Consider the following 17,264-nt stretch of genomic DNA (forward strand, 5'->3'; position numbering starts at 1 on the left):
TGGTCATGTCACTTTTTTCAGTGCCATTGTAACTTCAAACCATTACTAAATGTTGTACGTTGAGGACTACCTCTATTGGCATGTTTATGATTGGAGACCCCTGGAGACTGCATCAGATGAGAAGGGCACTCATGCTGGATCAGTTCTATTAGACCTCCCCTTCAGATCATGGCAGGATTAATGCAATTTTATCATGGTGTCTTGTAGATAATAAATACTTATATTCTCTGAATGAGACAAGACACCTCAGATCAAAGCCTCGTGGTACTTAGATCTGGCCCCTGGGGCCACCCTGGAAACAGTGAAGGACTGGCCCACGGTGCTTCTGCCAGTGAAAACGGAGCTTGGGAGGGCAGCACGCGACCCTCCTGAGCTGCATTTTCTCTGGCAGAGGGTTGCAGGAGGCCATGGCAGCCAAAAACGGAGCTTGGGAGCCCGTTTTCGCTAAAAGAGCGCTCGGGCCACTACAGGCGCCCGACACAAGTGATGTTGAGCTGGCCACACCCACCCTGGCCAATGCAAACACCACCTCCTGAGGTCAAACACAACCCTGATGCGGCCCTCAATGACATCGAGTTTGACACCCTTGCTCTACACAAAGCAGAAACGACACCCTCCCAATCCTGAAGAAAACAGATTTCTCCTCAGACATAGGTCAAAGAATCACCAATCAAACATTGCAGATCTCTGAGTGGCTTAAACAGTCTTTAAGTTCACCACATTCTAAATGGGGCCTTTGACCATCTAGCCAAATGGACCTATCTATCTGGTTCCAGAAAGAGTGCAATTTATTATATAATTGTTTCTAGGGTCTTTTTCTCTTTTGTCAAGCCCTAGGAGTTATTCCTAAGTTTGATAGTGGTCATCTCCCAATTTTGCTTTATTTAAATGTTTTCACTCAAGGAACGCATACCGAGTTCCTTGACTGAAAAGATTTAAATAAATCCTGAGCAATAAGGGTTGCTACCAACCCTTATTAATGCCATCAGGAAGAATTTACCATCGGGCTAAGTGAACCCCATATTTAAACCAAATAACTGAGCTATGGGCTTCAGATCACTGACGGTGCCTACAGTCTGCCCTGACATCGGCTGAGCCTCCTGATGCACTTTTAGAAAATTATAATGCCCATATCTAAGAGATCCACCAACATCTAACCCATGGTAATAGCGCACCCTGAACACAACAACAATGCCACTCCAAATCATGGTTTGACTAGGACTGTGTTAGTGGCAAAACAACAACAACAACCCTCTCACTACCACTTACCGGGCTTGATTATCCAACACAGCATTAATTGTACAGGATTTCCTCCAACAGAACAAACACTATAAAACACTGCTGACATGCAAGAAAAAGGAAGCCATGAGAAACAACCGGGCACATCTCAATTAGGAGGTCAAACCCAAAGACTCAATTCCATCTCATGACATCAATAACAATAGCACTTAGACTTATATAACGCTTCACAGTGTTTTTACAGCCCTCTCTAAGTGGTTTACAGAGTCAGCGTATTGCCCCAACAATCTGGGTCCTCATTTTACCCACCTCAGAAGGATGGAAAGCTGAGTCAACCTTGAGCCTGGTGAGATTCGAACTGCCAAACTGCAGCTAGCAGTCAGCTGAAGTAGCCTACAGTACTGCACTCTAACCACTGCACCACCTCGGCTCCAAAGTAATGGTCCATCCATGGTGGACTTGGGAGGCACATTTTCAGGAACTATACTTGGACACTCTGTGAAAAGTGAAAGTCCTAGCCAAACTATAGAAAATCCGGCAATGTGGGGACCAGTGTCAGTGAGAGAGATCAAGAATCTTATTGTTCAATGAAGACCAGGAAAAGACCACAGAAGACCTGATCACTGAAGGGGCCATTAAAAATAACTTGAACTTCTGGACTCCCACTCTGGGCTCCCTTTTTGCTTGCATAGACGACCATGGCTGAATCCCCAAGGATTGGGTGCTTGCAATCATTGTCCCCATACACATATCTAATCAAAGTGTGTCACATTTTTCTAACATTGAATGAGGATTTTTTAAAAAAAAGTTACAGTTGGTCTTACCTGTACTGTTATTTTAAGAGGTGTTTGCAGGATGGGCCAGTGATGGTATTTTCACAGCCAATTGGCCTCGAGACTGGGTTGAATCTGAAGCCATGCCTCTGGGCTCCTCTCCTCTGACTCCAGTTTCAATGCAGTATGCGCTCCCGAGATCCTGAAAACAAGTCACAAAGGAGACACCTCCATCCCCAATACTATCTATCTAACCTAGGGTGGGAACTGGCCCATCCTGCAAACACCTCTTAAAATAACAGTTCAGGTAAGACCAACTGTCATTTTCCAGAGTGGGTTTGCAGGATGGTCCAGTGACGGGACATACCCAAGTTCCGTCCCATAGAATGGGCCCTCACTGTTGCGGCAGGACCTGCTGCAAGACCCTGCGGCCGAACGTTGCATCAGAAGATACGAAAGCATCCAGCCTCTAGTGCCAGATGAAGGGCGACGGGGAGGCCCACGTCGCTGCCCTGCAGATGTCTTCTATAGGGGCCTGAGAGGCCCAGGCCGCTGAGGTGGCTGTGCTCCTAGTGGAATGGGCCATGATACTGGCCGGAACCGGTTAGTTTTGCGCCTCATGGGCGAGGGCAATGGCCAGACAGATCTACCAGCTAATGGTGGATGGGGAAACTCTCTTTTCTAGCGACGAGGGTTGGAGCGATACAAACAGAGCCTCAGACCTTCGGAATTCCGCCGTCTGCCTTTGGTAGATCCGTAAGGCCCTTCTTACATCTAGGCAGTGCTACCTGTGCTCACGCTCCCTGGCCGGGTATGGGCATAGGTCCGGGAGAACCACCTACTGGGCCCAGTAGAAGACCCTGTTTACCTTGGGCAGGAATGCCGGGTCCAGGCATAGCACTACCCTGTTGTTGTGAAACATGCATAGATCCTCCCTGGAGGAGAGAGCCCCAGCTCCGATACTCGCCTAGCCGAGGTGATTGCCACCAGGAACATAACCTTACAAGTGAGTAGCTTCCGGCTGACCATCCGGAGCGGTTCAAAAGGCTTGGCCATAAGGGCCCGTAGCACCGTGGGAAGGTGCCACACAGGAAACCTGTGGGCTGGCGGTGGATGAAGGTGAGCTGCCCCCTTGAGGAACCTCTTAACTAAGGGTAAATGAGGTAGCGGAGTGGGGCCCTCCCCAGGGAGCACCGTGGCCAGTGCCTCCAACTGTCTCCTAACGGTGGCTGGGGACAGGCCGTTGTCCAGATCCTCCTGGAGGAATTCCAATACATGAGGGGCTGTGGCCCTGGAAGGGGTCACACGGGCAGCCTGGCACCAGGAAACAAACGTCACCCAGATGGAATCATAAATCCGGTTGGTTGACTGTCTGTGGGAGGCCTCGATGGTTCTGATCACTTTCTGGGACAGGAGGGCGCCTCTCAGGCACTCCCGCTCAATCTCCACATGACCAGTTGGAGCCATGTGGATCTGGATGGACCAACTTCTCCTGTAGCAATCTCACCTCCCCCTGGGGAATCCTCCATGGTCTCCCTGCTGACAGACTCAGCAGGTCCGCGAACCAGGCCCTCCTGGGCCAGTAGGGTGCCACTAGGATTACTTCCCCCGGCTCTCTGACTACCTTCTGGATGACCCCAGGAAGGAAAGGTGGGGGGGAAGCATACAGCAGCCCGACCAGCCACCTGGAGTGAAGGGCGTTGACCCCCTCCGTTCCCCAAGCTGGGAACCGAGAGAAGAACCCCGCAGCTGAGCGTTGGACGGAGTGGCGAACGGGTCCACCACTGGTTTCCCGAACCTCTGGCAGATCTTCTTGAAGAGCACCTTGGACAGACTCCACTCTCCGTTGTCTACCGTCTCCTGGCTCAGCCAGTCCGCCTGTTGGTTTTCGATGCCAGTGATGTGTTCCGCTCAGATGGAGCACAGGTGTTTCTCCGCCCAGTATCCCAGCGACATTGCCTTGGTGTGCAACGCTCTGGATCATGTGCCCCCGTCGATTGATGTATGCCTTCGCTGCAACGTTGTCTGTTAAGGCGAGGACGTCGTGACCTTCTACTGAGGTTTGGAACTGTCGTAGAGCGAGATGGACTGCCCGGATGTTATGTTGTGTTGAAGGTTGTTCTTTGACCACCGTCCCTGTGCCAGCTGGGAGTCTAGGGTTGCTCCCCAACTGAACAGGCTGGCGTCTATTGTCAATATGAGGCGCTCCTGCTCCCTGAATTCGCAGCCCTTGAGCAATTACTGGGACATCCACCACTTGAGAGACATCAGCACCTGCGGCGTCGCTAGTACCTTGATCGTCGAATTGCTGGAATCGGGCCTCTGATATGGCAGCAGTCTCCACTGGAGCATCCTGGCATGCAGCCACGCCCAGGAGACCACCTTGATGCATGAGATGAACTTCCCCAGCAAGCTGGAAAGAAAGGCTATGGGAACACAACGATTCTTCCGGATCTGCTTGATTCTTTTCAACAAGCTGGACCTGCAATCCGGGGAAAGAAACACTTTACCCAACCAGGAATCAATCACCGTCCCCAGGTGTAGGATTCGGGTAGATGGGGAGAGAGTACTCTTCTCGAAGTTAATCGAGAACCCTAAGCCTTGGAGGGTGTCAATGATCTGCTGAAGATCTGACCTAGTCTGAGCAGGAGACGCCCCCTGTACTAGGATGTCATCCAGGTAGCAAAAGAGCCTGATGGGAATCTTCCTCAGATAGGCAGCAGCTACCGCTAACACCTTGGTAAAGGCCCTGGGGGCAGAAGCAAACCCAAACGGTAGAGCCCTGTACTGGTAGTGAAGCCCTAAGTAGGAAAAGCGTAAAAAACGCGGGGAAGATGGTGATGTGCAGATAAGCCTCCGTGAGATCAATGGATGCCAGGATGGACTTGAGGGATGCCATTTTAAAACGTCTATAAAGTAAGAATTGGTTTAGGAGCTTTAGGTCTAAAATGGCTCTCCATCCCTCCGATGATTTTGGCACTAGGAACAGGTTTGAATAGAACCCCTTGCTCGCCTGGTCCGCAGGGACTCACTCTATGGCCGCAATGTTGAGCAGGTGCTGGATGGCCTGCCACATCTGCTGGCACTTGTCAATGTTCTTGGCCGGGGGGAACACCCGGAAACAAATAGGGGGAAGGGAAAGGAATTCCAGGCAGAGATCATGGATCACTGTACTGAGGACCCAGGCATCCGTGGATATCTCCGTCCAGGCGTCTGTGAACAGAGCTAGGCGGCTACCAATGGGTGGGGTCACGGGAGACCTACTTGCCCTGGTGGAAGGGGCGACCATCCCCCCTTGAAAGGGCTGTTTGCCCTGGGGCTGGAAGCGGGATCTGTCCCGATTGAATCCCCTGTCGGATGGCCTACCCGCCCTGCCCGCTGGGTATCTGCTCTGGTGGGTTTCCTGTTCCTGTGGTCGCTGTACTGACCTGAAATAATAGGGCGTGGTCCTCTGCTCTGCCTTCTTGGTTAATGTCAGAAGCATCTTCTTCTTGTTCTTATCCTCCACCAGGATGGGATCAAGGGAAGTCCCGAAGAGGGAACCACCTGTGTAGGCCGCTGTCACTAGTTGCCACTTCGCCTTGTTGTCCGCCTGCCAGCCCCGGAGCCACAGGAGGCGACGCGACGCGACGGACAATGCCATAGCCCTGGTAGGAAACTTCATGGTGTTAAAGGTTGCGTCAGCCGAGAACTGAGCGACCACCACTAACTTGTTGATATCCTGGTGTAGGCGGACGTCCTCCGGTGGAATGCGCGCCTCAATCTGCTGCATCCAAAGGATGGCCGTATGGTTGATAAACGAGGCGGAGGCCGCTGCCTTAATGGCGCAAGCCGATGACTGGAAGGTCTTCCTGAGGATCATCTCCACCTTCCTGTCCTCTGCCTTCCGGTTGTCTGCCACATCCTTGGGTACCAGCGAGGCTGGGGCAGCCAAAGCCACCACCGATGGATCCACAGAGGGCATCGGCAATGCTTGGGAGAAATCTGGTTTGATGTTATAGAACCATCTGTCATTGCTGCCTGGGGTAGGGAAGGCTCCAGGTGTCTCCCACTGCCTCTTAAATACTTCCAGAAATAGGTCGGGATCAGGGATCTCCTCCTTAACCATTTTGGGCTCGGAATAGACCGTGCTCTGGAGCTTCCTTGCTGGCTCCCCTTCCTTTGCCACCTGCCTCCCCCCAGCTGAGCAGTGGCACACGATTTGCGTAGGAGGGACTGGAACAAGGTAGGAGGGTAACAATCCCGTGAAGGCAGGGGGGTCAGGTTCCAGGTCCTCCTCATCCTCAGAGAGATCTGGGTCACACTGCGCCTTGTCCCCCAGGACTTGCCAAGGAAGGGGACCCAGGGGGACAGACTGGCTGGGAGGGACCCCGTGGCTGGGATGATCAAGAACTTGGGACCGTGACTTCACCCTGAGGTACAGAGCAAGGCACCTGGCGCTGCATACCTGCAGCCACACCTGAGGCAATGGCTCTTTCAATGAGGTTCTGAAGACCCGCAAGCAGGTCCTCCATATCTAAGGTATCTCAGCTAATCCCACTGGCACCTGACTATGGCTGGGGATAGGTGCCAGGGTTGGCCTGGACAGATCTCTACCTCCCAACTGTGTCTCTAGGGATAGAAACTCAGGCTGGCTATCTACCTGGTCAAGATTCTCCATGGAAAGGGGAGGGGAATGGGTAGCCCCCCCCCCACTGCACCCCCTCAGGGAATCTGGGGACCTGGAGGGAGAGTCCTGCCTAGAAGGGCCCCTCAGGGGTGACCTGTACCTGGATATGGAAGGGGAAGGGCTGATCCTACCCTTCAGGGCCCGCAATCTCTCTGCCCTGGAAAAGGTCCTTAATAAAGCCCTGTGCCTCCTATCCTTGTCCTTCTGGCAGGCACGGGAGGGGCGAGAGTCTGCTGAGGCCTTAAGCCTCCTGGAGGAGGCAGTGGGCTGCTGCCTGGAAGAGGTACCCTCCCCCAGGGACATAGGGGATGAAGGGGCCCTGTCCGCCATCGTGCTTCTACTTATGGCCACTCCTCGCGCTTCTGCCCGATCCATCCCTCACCTCGTCTTCAGTCGCAACAGCCGGTCTCTCTTCCCTCGCAGTTCTCCCTTTTGAATTTGCCACGTTTGTGCCCTCCGAGGCTGCCGCAGCTTCCGACAAGAGGCTGTGCTGCCACTGCGTGCCTTTCCAGTCACTTCCGTGGCTTTCCCTGGCACCGAGGGCTTTGCGCTCTTCTCCGCGCTCCCTCTGCTTGCAGGCACTTCGATCAGGCTTTGGGGGCTGTCAGGCTGGAAACCTTCTTCTCCGCGCTCCCTCTGCTCGCAGGCACTTCGATCAGACTTTGGGGGTTGTCAGGCTGGAAACCAGAGCCCATTAGCCCCTTCCGGTGCCGATCATGAGGCCTCCGGTATCCAAGTGTTTGCCGGCTAAAATGGCCACCGGAGTAGCGACCTAGCCACCGAAGCCTCCCAAATTTGAAAAAAATCAAGCCCCAGACAGCTGGAAAACCGCAGCCACTGATGGGGAACTTACGAAAAGGAGGAGGTGGGGTCCCTGGAAGGCAGGAAGCTGCACTGGTTTGAGGAGGGTCCAGTAATGGATTTTTTTTCAGGAGTCAAAGCTTTTTTTAGTCTCTATGCTGGCCAGACTGGATTGAAACTGAAGTCAGAGGAGAAGAGCCCAGAGGCATGGCTTCAGATTCAACCCAGTCTCGAGGCCAATTGGCTGTGAGAATACCATCACTGGACCATCCTGCAAACCCTGGATTTGGTAAGGCCATCCAACTCTGCAAGTATACAGCCAGTCCAATACATATATTAAAAACACTACTAAAAACCTCAGAACTGCCTGGACCAAAATGACACTCCCTAACTCTGCTCCAGACCTGGGACCACAGCCAGTCTAAGAGACTTCTAGAAAGCGAGGAGAGCGGAGGAGGCTGCCAGAAAGAAGGCATGCTTCTATTGTACCATAAGATGACAAATTGAAGTGATGGGATTTGGAGAAGACTGACTCTGCCTGAACTCCTATATTGCAAGTTTGTTGTTGCTGTGGTTACTTAGTGTCTATTTAGAGTAGTAGAAGCATAGGCCCACGAGCAGCCAAGATTTAAATGTCAGCCATATGCCTTCTGCTGTACAGCTAACAATTTAAGTAACAGGTAAGTGCATGTTTTTCCTTTTTAAATATAAGCTTGGATGAATATGTCATCTAGAGAGATGATATTTGCCTAAAATACATTTTGCATGCAGAATGGAACATAATTTGCAAGCAGAACTCAGCAAAGATCACATTGGTAACAGGTTATTCAAGTGAACCTTAAAGAACTGTTTCAAAACAGTTTTGCTCTTGTCTTTTAATTTCCCTGCAGCATATCTCAAATTGGGGTGAGGTAAAGTATAAAAAATATATATAAATCTCATTCTGTAACAATGCAAAATTAAGCACTTTTTAAAAATTTGAAATCAAGCAGACAACCAGTCTCTCCAATTTGTTTGTCTAATGGGCCCATCTGAATTTTGGAAAGTGTGATTTACTCAATTGACATCATTGCAACTGATCAACAAACTAAGTACATGGGCCGAGTGCGCAAAACACATTGGATAAAATGTGATTGGCTAATTTACAATTCAGCATGTCATGTACATACACAGCTATTTGGTCATCCAAACTAAAATATTTCATTTACCTTGGAATTACAGAAGCTGGTACCCAAGGTTATAATCTGATTTCTTGAACTCAAAATCATTTTTTTGAATCTGGAAAATGTTTAGTTAAAAAGCTGGTAAAATCACAAATAGTATAATTAAACATATTGAAAGACCATACTATATACTGTGTAATACTTGCTTATTTGGGGAATAAACAACAATCTTAATTGGATAAAAATAGGAAAATCCATAAGAAAGGTGTGCTTTTATTTTTTGAGTCGTTCTGTTAAAATCATAGTAGTGAGATTAAAGCATTCAATACAAGATTAACTGAAAAAAAGCAGTCCCCAGGTTGAAAGACACAGTACATGCTTTCGTAAAGGTCCATAATAGATGATGCCTCTGTCCTCTAAAACTGGTCCTTAGATATAACAAATTTCTCTCAGGATAGAAAGCCCTCTGCAATGCATTCAATAAAACTGCTAAAGTGCCTCTTCTTTCTAGAAAAGCCACTTCCAAAACTTATGAGAAACCTAGGGATAGCTGTGTGCAGCAAGGAATCATTCTGGATTAAAGCACACAAAGCTGTGGAACTGAACACTAAAAGTAGAAGATAACAAATAGTGACGCTAATTTTGTACCCTGATCAGATAAACAAATACCCATATACACCCAGGCCCTAATTATCCCTGGTGAGAAAGTGCAGATTACAACCATTCTTTTAGTGACCGCTTGAAGTTGCAATGGCACTAAAAAAAAGGACTTTGTCATAAGTTTTCCCCACTTATGATCGTTGTAGTATCCCCATGGTCACAAGATCAAAATTCAGACACTTGGCAACTGGCATGTATTTATGATGGCTGCAGTAGTGTCACATACCACCTTTTGCAACCTTCTGACAAAGTCAATGGGAAAGCCAAATTCACTTAGCCGTGTTGCTAACTTAATAAGAGTGTTTCACTTATGGCAAGAAAGATCGTAAGATGAAGCAAAACTCATTTAACAACTCTTGCTTATCAAGGAGATATGCCCAGCAGGCTTTCCCTGCTTTATGTGCTCCAAAGGGAAGTTAAGAGTAATAATTTTAATTTAAATCAGAGTTAAGTTTTTACCTGCTCCTTCCCATTTCTGAAAGCACGTTACTATAACCAAACCCGCACTGATTCCTTAAATGTGTTATTTAATTGTAAGTGTTAATAAAGAAGACACTGATATTCAAGTGAAGAATTTGTTGTATATTTATTATTCACAGTTAATTACTATCTACCAAATGCTGCTGCTGCGTTAACGGATTACGTACATAGGCCTGTTTTATTTAAACACTGATTTAATATATATATATACACACAAGACATTATGTCTGCAAGGCTGCATGATATACACCAATTCCAAAATAAGAAAAAAAAAACAATCAAATGGTCCAAATGTAGAATGCCATAATTCCTTTTCCAATAATTTTAAAAAAAGAAAGTGGGGATGGGGAGAATGGAGAGAAAGACAGCTAGCAAGAAAAACATGAGAAATTAATATGCTACAGGGTAGCTTTCTTTCTTTTTTCACCTGCTGAGAGAAATGGAAATATAAGGCAGAGTCCATCTCAGGAATAATACCTGTAACACTTAGTATAAAAAGGCAACCACCAACACAGGGTCCCCCCCTACCCCAATCTGGGCAGAACAGCGCTTTTCTGTAAGGGAAGGTCTCTGTGGTAGTTTTGGGGTCTGTTACTAAGGTAGAGAAGTTCCAGGTATGCGGCTCAGCAAAAGGAAATAAGGTAACTGGTTGGCACAGGAGCTCTGCAGGTTGCTCTCCCTGGTCTTAAAAGTCTAAGTCATTCATAATATTATGCATGGCACCTATGAGTTTTATCAGAATAAAAAGTTGAATACAATCTCCCTTCTGGGATTTGTGAGTAAGAAAGATGATTCTTCCAGCTACTGTAATACTGGTGTAGAAAAAAGGGGAACTACTGGAAGATAGTCACCGATTGCAACTGTGAGTCAAGCCAACTCGAGAGGGGACTGGACTGCTCCTCCCCAAGCATTAGGGTCAACCATTGGCTATAATTAAGTCCAATTTCTTGAGGCCTTACTGTCTTTGGGGAAAATAATTTGGAATTTCACTCTAGGCTTTGTAAAATATGCCAATTTCCCCCCCCCCCCCAAAACTGGGGGTATTTTCTCTGTCTTGCGCAAGAACCCCAGGCTGCGAATTTTGGGACATTATATGCCTTTTTTCCCAACTAGTATGAAAAATATCAAATGCTTATACATATTTTAAAGCTCCATCTGGTAAATGGAGATCTTTTTATGTAATAAAGTTACATTCCTCTCATTCGATTCCTTAAATATTTACATAAAAACAGAAACAAACTGAAAATTGTGAACTTTTTTTTTTTGTTAAACAAGGGAAAAGGCACTAATTAAAAAACAGAAGAACGTGCTTAAAGTCACATGATTAAAAAGAAAATTAAAAGCTGTCACGATTAATGAAAACATGATCTGGTTGTAATGCAGGTTTTCTCAGAAAAATCCTACAACCTATTTACCATCTTCCCCTCTGCTCCACAGCCGAACAAATTTCAGACTGAAAAGCAGTGAGGAAAAAAAAAAAATTAAGACCTTATCTTAGGCAAAACACTGAAGGTAGAAGCATAATTGGTGTGTGTGTGTGTGTTTTAAACTGGCTAATGTATTTGGCTTCCTCTCCCAGTCCCTTCCCGAAGACCGTATGCCTGAATAGCAGATACCAACAGAGCTTCCTCTCTTCCTGGCATAGCATGGACTTCATATAGCAGTAACACTTCATACACTGATGCACTGGTGTAGGGGAGAAAAAGGACCAGTGAACAAAAAGGGCCACCCCAGAAATAACCAAAGAAATCTGTTAATATCCATTTTAATTTAAAGAAAAGTTTTGGTGCATAAAGTTGGACCCTTCTCCTGTCCCCTCCCCACAAAGTTCCATTCTGAGTGAAAAAAAGTGTTCCCCCTCATGCAGACCTGAGGGGACTCGGTTTTATGGCCTGATGACTGGAGATCTCTGGCTGCTGTTAGGTTCTGAATGCGGACTGTACTGTTTTTTCCTCTTTCCTTAAATAATCTTTAGCCATCTGCTCTAGATGTTCCGGTTGACGGGAGTAACGTAGTTGCGTGGAAACATGCCTGTTTGTCCGTGGCAGGCTCCTTTCCACCAGTTGGGGTCAGAATTGTCAAGGACCTGGATAAAGTCTCCGCGGCGAAAGCCCAGCTCTCCCTCCTCCTGAGGGTCGAAATCAAAAAGAGCCTGTACGTATGATGGTTGCTGTAAAGAAGAGAAGAGGGGATTAATTTATTGAGGCCTCCAAATCGCTCATTTTTCTTTCTGTGGCACCAACTATGGTCTCTCGCCTACGGTCAGCACATCTGAAGCTGTTGAGACTGAAAGATGACAACAAATGGCATTTTGGTTTGCGAGTTAATTCGTTCAGTCATAGAAACAGCAGCAAGTCTTACTTCTATATTGCGCTTATTCTGATATACATGAAATGTGAAGACCTGAATTTTATAACCAACGGCAGCTTTAAAAAGTCTTGTGATGAAAAGTGAGCAGCATTTTCAAATCCTTGAGGTTGTATCTAACATATGAAATAGATCTACAAACATTGGGCAGTGAAGTATTATTAACTCTTTATCATCTTACTGCGCAGATGTGATTTTGATACCCATGAGGCTGCTTTAACAACAAAGGCTATCCAAAGAACTCATTTATACAGGTAGTCCTCAACTTATAACCATTTGTTTAATGGTGGTTTAAAGTTATAATGGCACTGAAAAAAAAAAAGACTCACAACCAGTCTTCACAATTATGTCGCAATGTCATGATCAAAACTTGGGCAACTTTGGGAAGTGGCATTTTTTATGACGATTGCTACGTCCTGCGATCATGGGATCACTATTTGCAACCTTCCCACTTTGCTTCCGACAAGCAAAGTCAATGGAGGAAGTTGAATTGGCCTAATGACTGCATGATTCACTTAACAGCTGCAGTGATTCAATTAACAACGGTGGCAAAAAAATAGTTCATAAAATTAGTGTGGTTCACTTAACAACTGCCTTCTTAGCAATCTAAATTCTGGTCCCAATTGTGGTAATATGTCAAAGACAACCTGCACAAGTAAAATTTTAATGGTGACAGGAGGATTTATGTAATCCAGAGATGAGAAAACTATGCCTTTCCAGATGTTACTGAATGGCAACTCCCTGCATCAGTTACCACTGACTATGATATCTGTAAGCAATTAGATAATATAATAAAAAACTGGAGTGCCACAAATCTGCTACACTAATGTAAATTTAAGCTGTCAAAATAAAATTCATTTTTGCATCTTCATGAATCCACTTCTCCCTCTATTTCCTTCCTTCTTTTATAGCTTGATGAGGAACTTCGTATGTGAGATTCATAGACAAAATGAATAAAAGGTTATTTGTGGTTTTATTCTAGCAGACAAGAATATGAGAGATGAAGTCTTTTTCCACAAGTAGTTCATCTAATAAACTGTAGAACAGTGATGGCTAACCTTTTTGTCCTTGTGTGGTGAAAGCGCGCATGTGCGCACATACCTATAACACAATGTGTCTGCGACCTCCTCCCCTCGCGCCCTGCCTCCTGAACATGTGTGCCCGCTCCCCCTTACTCGCTCCTGTCGCTCCCCGTTTTGGTCCTAACAGGCCTCCCTGAAGCCTCCTCGGACCAAAAGGGGGGTGCCCCCGCCCCCCATGCATGCCGACCCTGTTAAAGGTGTTATGTCTGCCTTCTATGCAGATTGTTCTTCTCTAGTATTCACCTCCATTGTTCAGTGATGCATTTCCTGCCTCTCTAGGATTTACCTCTACCTGCTCCTGTGAGGCACTTCTGTTGGATGTATATAGTTATATTCTCGATGTCTTGTATAGTGTTTTAACTGCATTTTGATTAAGCAACACATGCTGCAGAGACCCAAAAATCAGCTGGGAGGTAGAAGGCGCATGCGCATGCGTGGTAGAGCTCAGGTGGGGTGATGGCTCACATGCTGGCAGAGGGCTCCGCGCCCCCCCCCCCCATGGCACACGTGCCATAGGTTTGCCATCATGGCTCTGGAACATGATGGGTTAACTATGTACAAATCACAAATAACTCCAGCTCTGCCTTTGATCAGATTCAGCGAAGCCAGCAGAAATGCTCAACTAATGTCTGCAATCAATAATGGGCTGTAGGGATTCAGACTAGCTATGACAGCAACAAATCTTTCTTTTAGCAAGTGATTCATCTAACCAGAAATTGTTATTCCAACTATTCTTGCATTTTATCTAAATAACCCGACTCAAGGTTAAGAGGGTGGCTGACAGAACATTGTTATCATTTGAGGCCCAAATGGCATACAATGCCTTCTGCTTTTTCCTAGCGGTTGCCTATAACTATAGATCTGTTGGACAAAGGCAGTCTGACAACAAATATCCATATACTAGCAACCTTGAGATTGGTGTAAGATAAAACATAGTACATAAGTCTCAGTCCCTAAAGCTGGCTCAGAAGGTTGTCATGGTCCATGGTACTGAAAGACGCTAAGAGATTCAGGACGGCCAGATTCATCTGGGATGAATGGTCCACTCTCAGCTCAAGTCCTCCAAAGATCATCAGCAAGTAGGACAGCAATGCTATCTTAGTGCTGTACTCCAGCCCGAACCTATCCCACTTTGTCTTGTGTTACTTCATGTCTCAGAGCTGTTTGATAAACCTTGACGCTCTACGGAATTCACGTGCACCGAATCTATAGAGGTCCAATTTGCTCTAGCACCACTGTCAACTGCTCATTCCAAGCTGCATGTTGGCACTGGTAAAATCACGTGCTAGAGTTTCAGGAAAAACTCCAAGCTCCCTCTGAAACTGCACTGGGTCCATCAGGTCCCTACGGTGGGTTGATCTAATAGGCCCCACTTTCTTGTAGAAGGAGCAGCTTCAGAGGACAGTAGGCCCAACAGGGGATTATCCATCCATTACAAGGAACCGATATTAGCATCTCTTAAGTCCTGATCAAAATGTCACTGGCCCAAGGAAAAACCAGATTTAACGTGTGGCCCCTTGTATGATTTGGGCCATGAATGATAGCCCAGGTCCATGGCTGCCCTGAACTCCTGTGCTACCTCAGACCCTGGGCCCAGGAAAGGAAGAGTGAAGTCCCTCAAAACCGTAAGCTTACGGAACGTCTCCACCAACCTAGATACAGAGTTCAAGAGCCAAAGCAGGGATGTTAATACTGCAATGAGGAAGGTAAGTGAACAACAATCCTCACTGACACCAGCCCCACACAGAGGGTCTCACAACTGGGCCAATGTCCCTAGCAGCTATCAGCGTTACAAATAATACAACCATACTTGGTGCTGCAGACTGAGTCAGCCCCCTCATCCACAGTCAAGTTATTTATTTATTTATTTATTCTTCGCATTTCTAAACCGCCCCCTCTCCCAAAAAGGGACTTGGGGCGGTGTACAGTTCACACAACAAATAACAGATAAAAATACAAATATAAATATAAATATAAATATACATATATATATGGAGGAGGTTAAAATTAAGAGCACTGTACAGAAGAATAAATATGGCTCTAAAAGCCCTAAAATCAGTTAGAATTAAAACACTACCCTTAAAATAACCAGTTGAGGGTATACTTCCAGGAGTTAGCAGTTGTAACATTTATAATTATGCCAGGCCAGCTAATCGAAACAGGTGAGTTTGGATGAGGGAAGCTTTGTTACAGACTGATTGGATGTGAGACAGTCACCAAATACTGGATGACTTTCCTACAAAGTTGCTTACTTGCTTCAACTTCTGCAATCAATTAGCTGTCAAAGTCCTCTACCACAAGGGCCTTACTTGCCTACATGTTGTCATCATTTCCACACTACCTTGTTGCAATGCCCCAGATTCCGCAACCTCTAATTTTCCCAGGGCAATCTCAGAAAGGAGGGCAGAAGCCAAGTGATTGCCTCCCTGCATCTCCTCCTCTGCGACTGGACTCCGGAGCCAACTTTGCTCTGCTAATCAGATGAGACAAAAACAGCTGACCTGCAGTACCGCTCAGCTCCCCCCACCCCCCCAGGTAGAAAGCTCTCCTCCACAAACATTGTCAAGTTTAGTAACTCCTTGGCATTTGGCAATGTTTTTTTTTAATTGTCCAGGCATTTAAGCATGTTGAGCTGCATCCTGTTAACATCACAGAAATAGTGCATTCAGATAGTGCTAGGGATCTCTCTGCTTTTCTCTTCGGCAGCTTCATGCATGTCTCAAAAGCTTATCAGCTACTTCAGAAACAGAGTGTTCTGTTGTACTTTTTTATTGTATAATTTTTAGAAATCCTTGAGAGTCTGGCGTAAGGAATGGGTTTATATATCTTTTAAAAATAGTGTCATTATTGAAAGCAGAATAGAGCCTAACACAATTTGTCCTCATAAGTCATCAAGGTTTTACTTATCCTTCATGGAAACACCTCCACACGCAAACTAAAAAAAGACATTCCTACAGGTATGCATCTATTTATATAAAAATGGCTGTGTGTGTGTGTATTCCAGCATAACTCTGGAACGTCTTGAGCAATTTCTTACTTGAGAAAGTAAGTCATCTGTGTACCAAGATGACTTACTCTCTGGAAACAAATACTGTGGGGGTAAGACACCCCTAACACCACTCGGGATGTGTTTTCTGTTAAGATACAGCCTGTTGTGCCATACTGGCTTCTGCTGTACAACACAGTGGAGTTGCTATTGTAATGGCTTCTCAGTACTCCACAAGAGGGCTCCCTCTGGTAAGGGGGAAAATCCAACATTAGAAATTACATTTGGTCCGGACATTTTCCCCCTATAAATAAATACCCAGGCAATGCCACGTTATTGGCTAGTAAAGAATAAAAGTAATATTGTGATTAGGAAAACTCCAAAGATTTTCTTACCTGAGGCACTTGCTCAATGTCTCGGAGGAATATCTGTTGGTTCCTGGAGACAGAGGTTGATCTGTGATAGTCTACCAGCTCATTCAGAGAATTGAATTTTACCACCCAGAGGAAATACTTGCCAGCACCGTCTCGAAGCACCTTGAAGTGCTGCACATCATTTCCAAATCTAAAAAGAAGGGGAAGAACATTCCAGATGTACTCACTGCTTTAACATTTCTCCCAGGAAAGGAATATTCTTTTCTTGCACATCTACAGGGTTAATCTTCAGCCAAGGGAAATGCACATTGGGGTTTTGAGGATTTCTAAACATGAGGTGGCAGTACAAGCCAGCAGTCAATGTCACAAGTCAAGGAAATAAGTGCATATAAATTGTGTGAAATGAAAGCTCTATTAATTTTTGCAAGTCTTGAAATTCTCATTACTACCGCACATTTATTATCTGTGCTTAGCAAAAACTGAATAGCGGTACCTAAAGTTAAATCCAAGAATGAGTCCAGTCTGGTTGACCAAGGTCCTTTTTAAAATAAAATAAAAAACTTTTATCTCTGTTATCTTAGCCATCCATAGTGGCTAAGGAGTTAGGCAAGCTCTAAATGTGGATAAACAAAAGCACGATCAGGCTATTAAGCCTGGATATTAAAAGAAG

General features: G+C 46.1%; 1 protein-coding gene across 1 annotated transcript in view; it reads right to left on the reverse strand.

Moving 5' to 3' along the window:
- Positions 1 to 9,866: 9,866 nt before the first annotated feature.
- The window catches only part of GRB2 (growth factor receptor bound protein 2), a 68,934-nt gene continuing 61,536 nt past the window's right edge, over positions 9,867 to 17,264 (reverse strand). The window contains exons 5-6 of the mRNA XM_081968249.1: positions 16,616 to 16,784; positions 9,867 to 11,955 (exon numbers count right to left, since the gene is read on the reverse strand). Coding sequence (XP_081824375.1) covers positions 11,770 to 11,955; positions 16,616 to 16,784 — 355 coding nt within the window. The 3' untranslated portion in view covers positions 9,867 to 11,769. The remainder of the gene's footprint in view (positions 11,956 to 16,615; positions 16,785 to 17,264) is intronic.

Source organism: Natrix helvetica, assembly GCF_964273705.1.
Source record: "Natrix helvetica genome assembly, chromosome: 1".
Classification (NCBI taxonomy): domain Eukaryota; kingdom Metazoa; phylum Chordata; class Lepidosauria; order Squamata; family Natricidae; genus Natrix; species Natrix helvetica.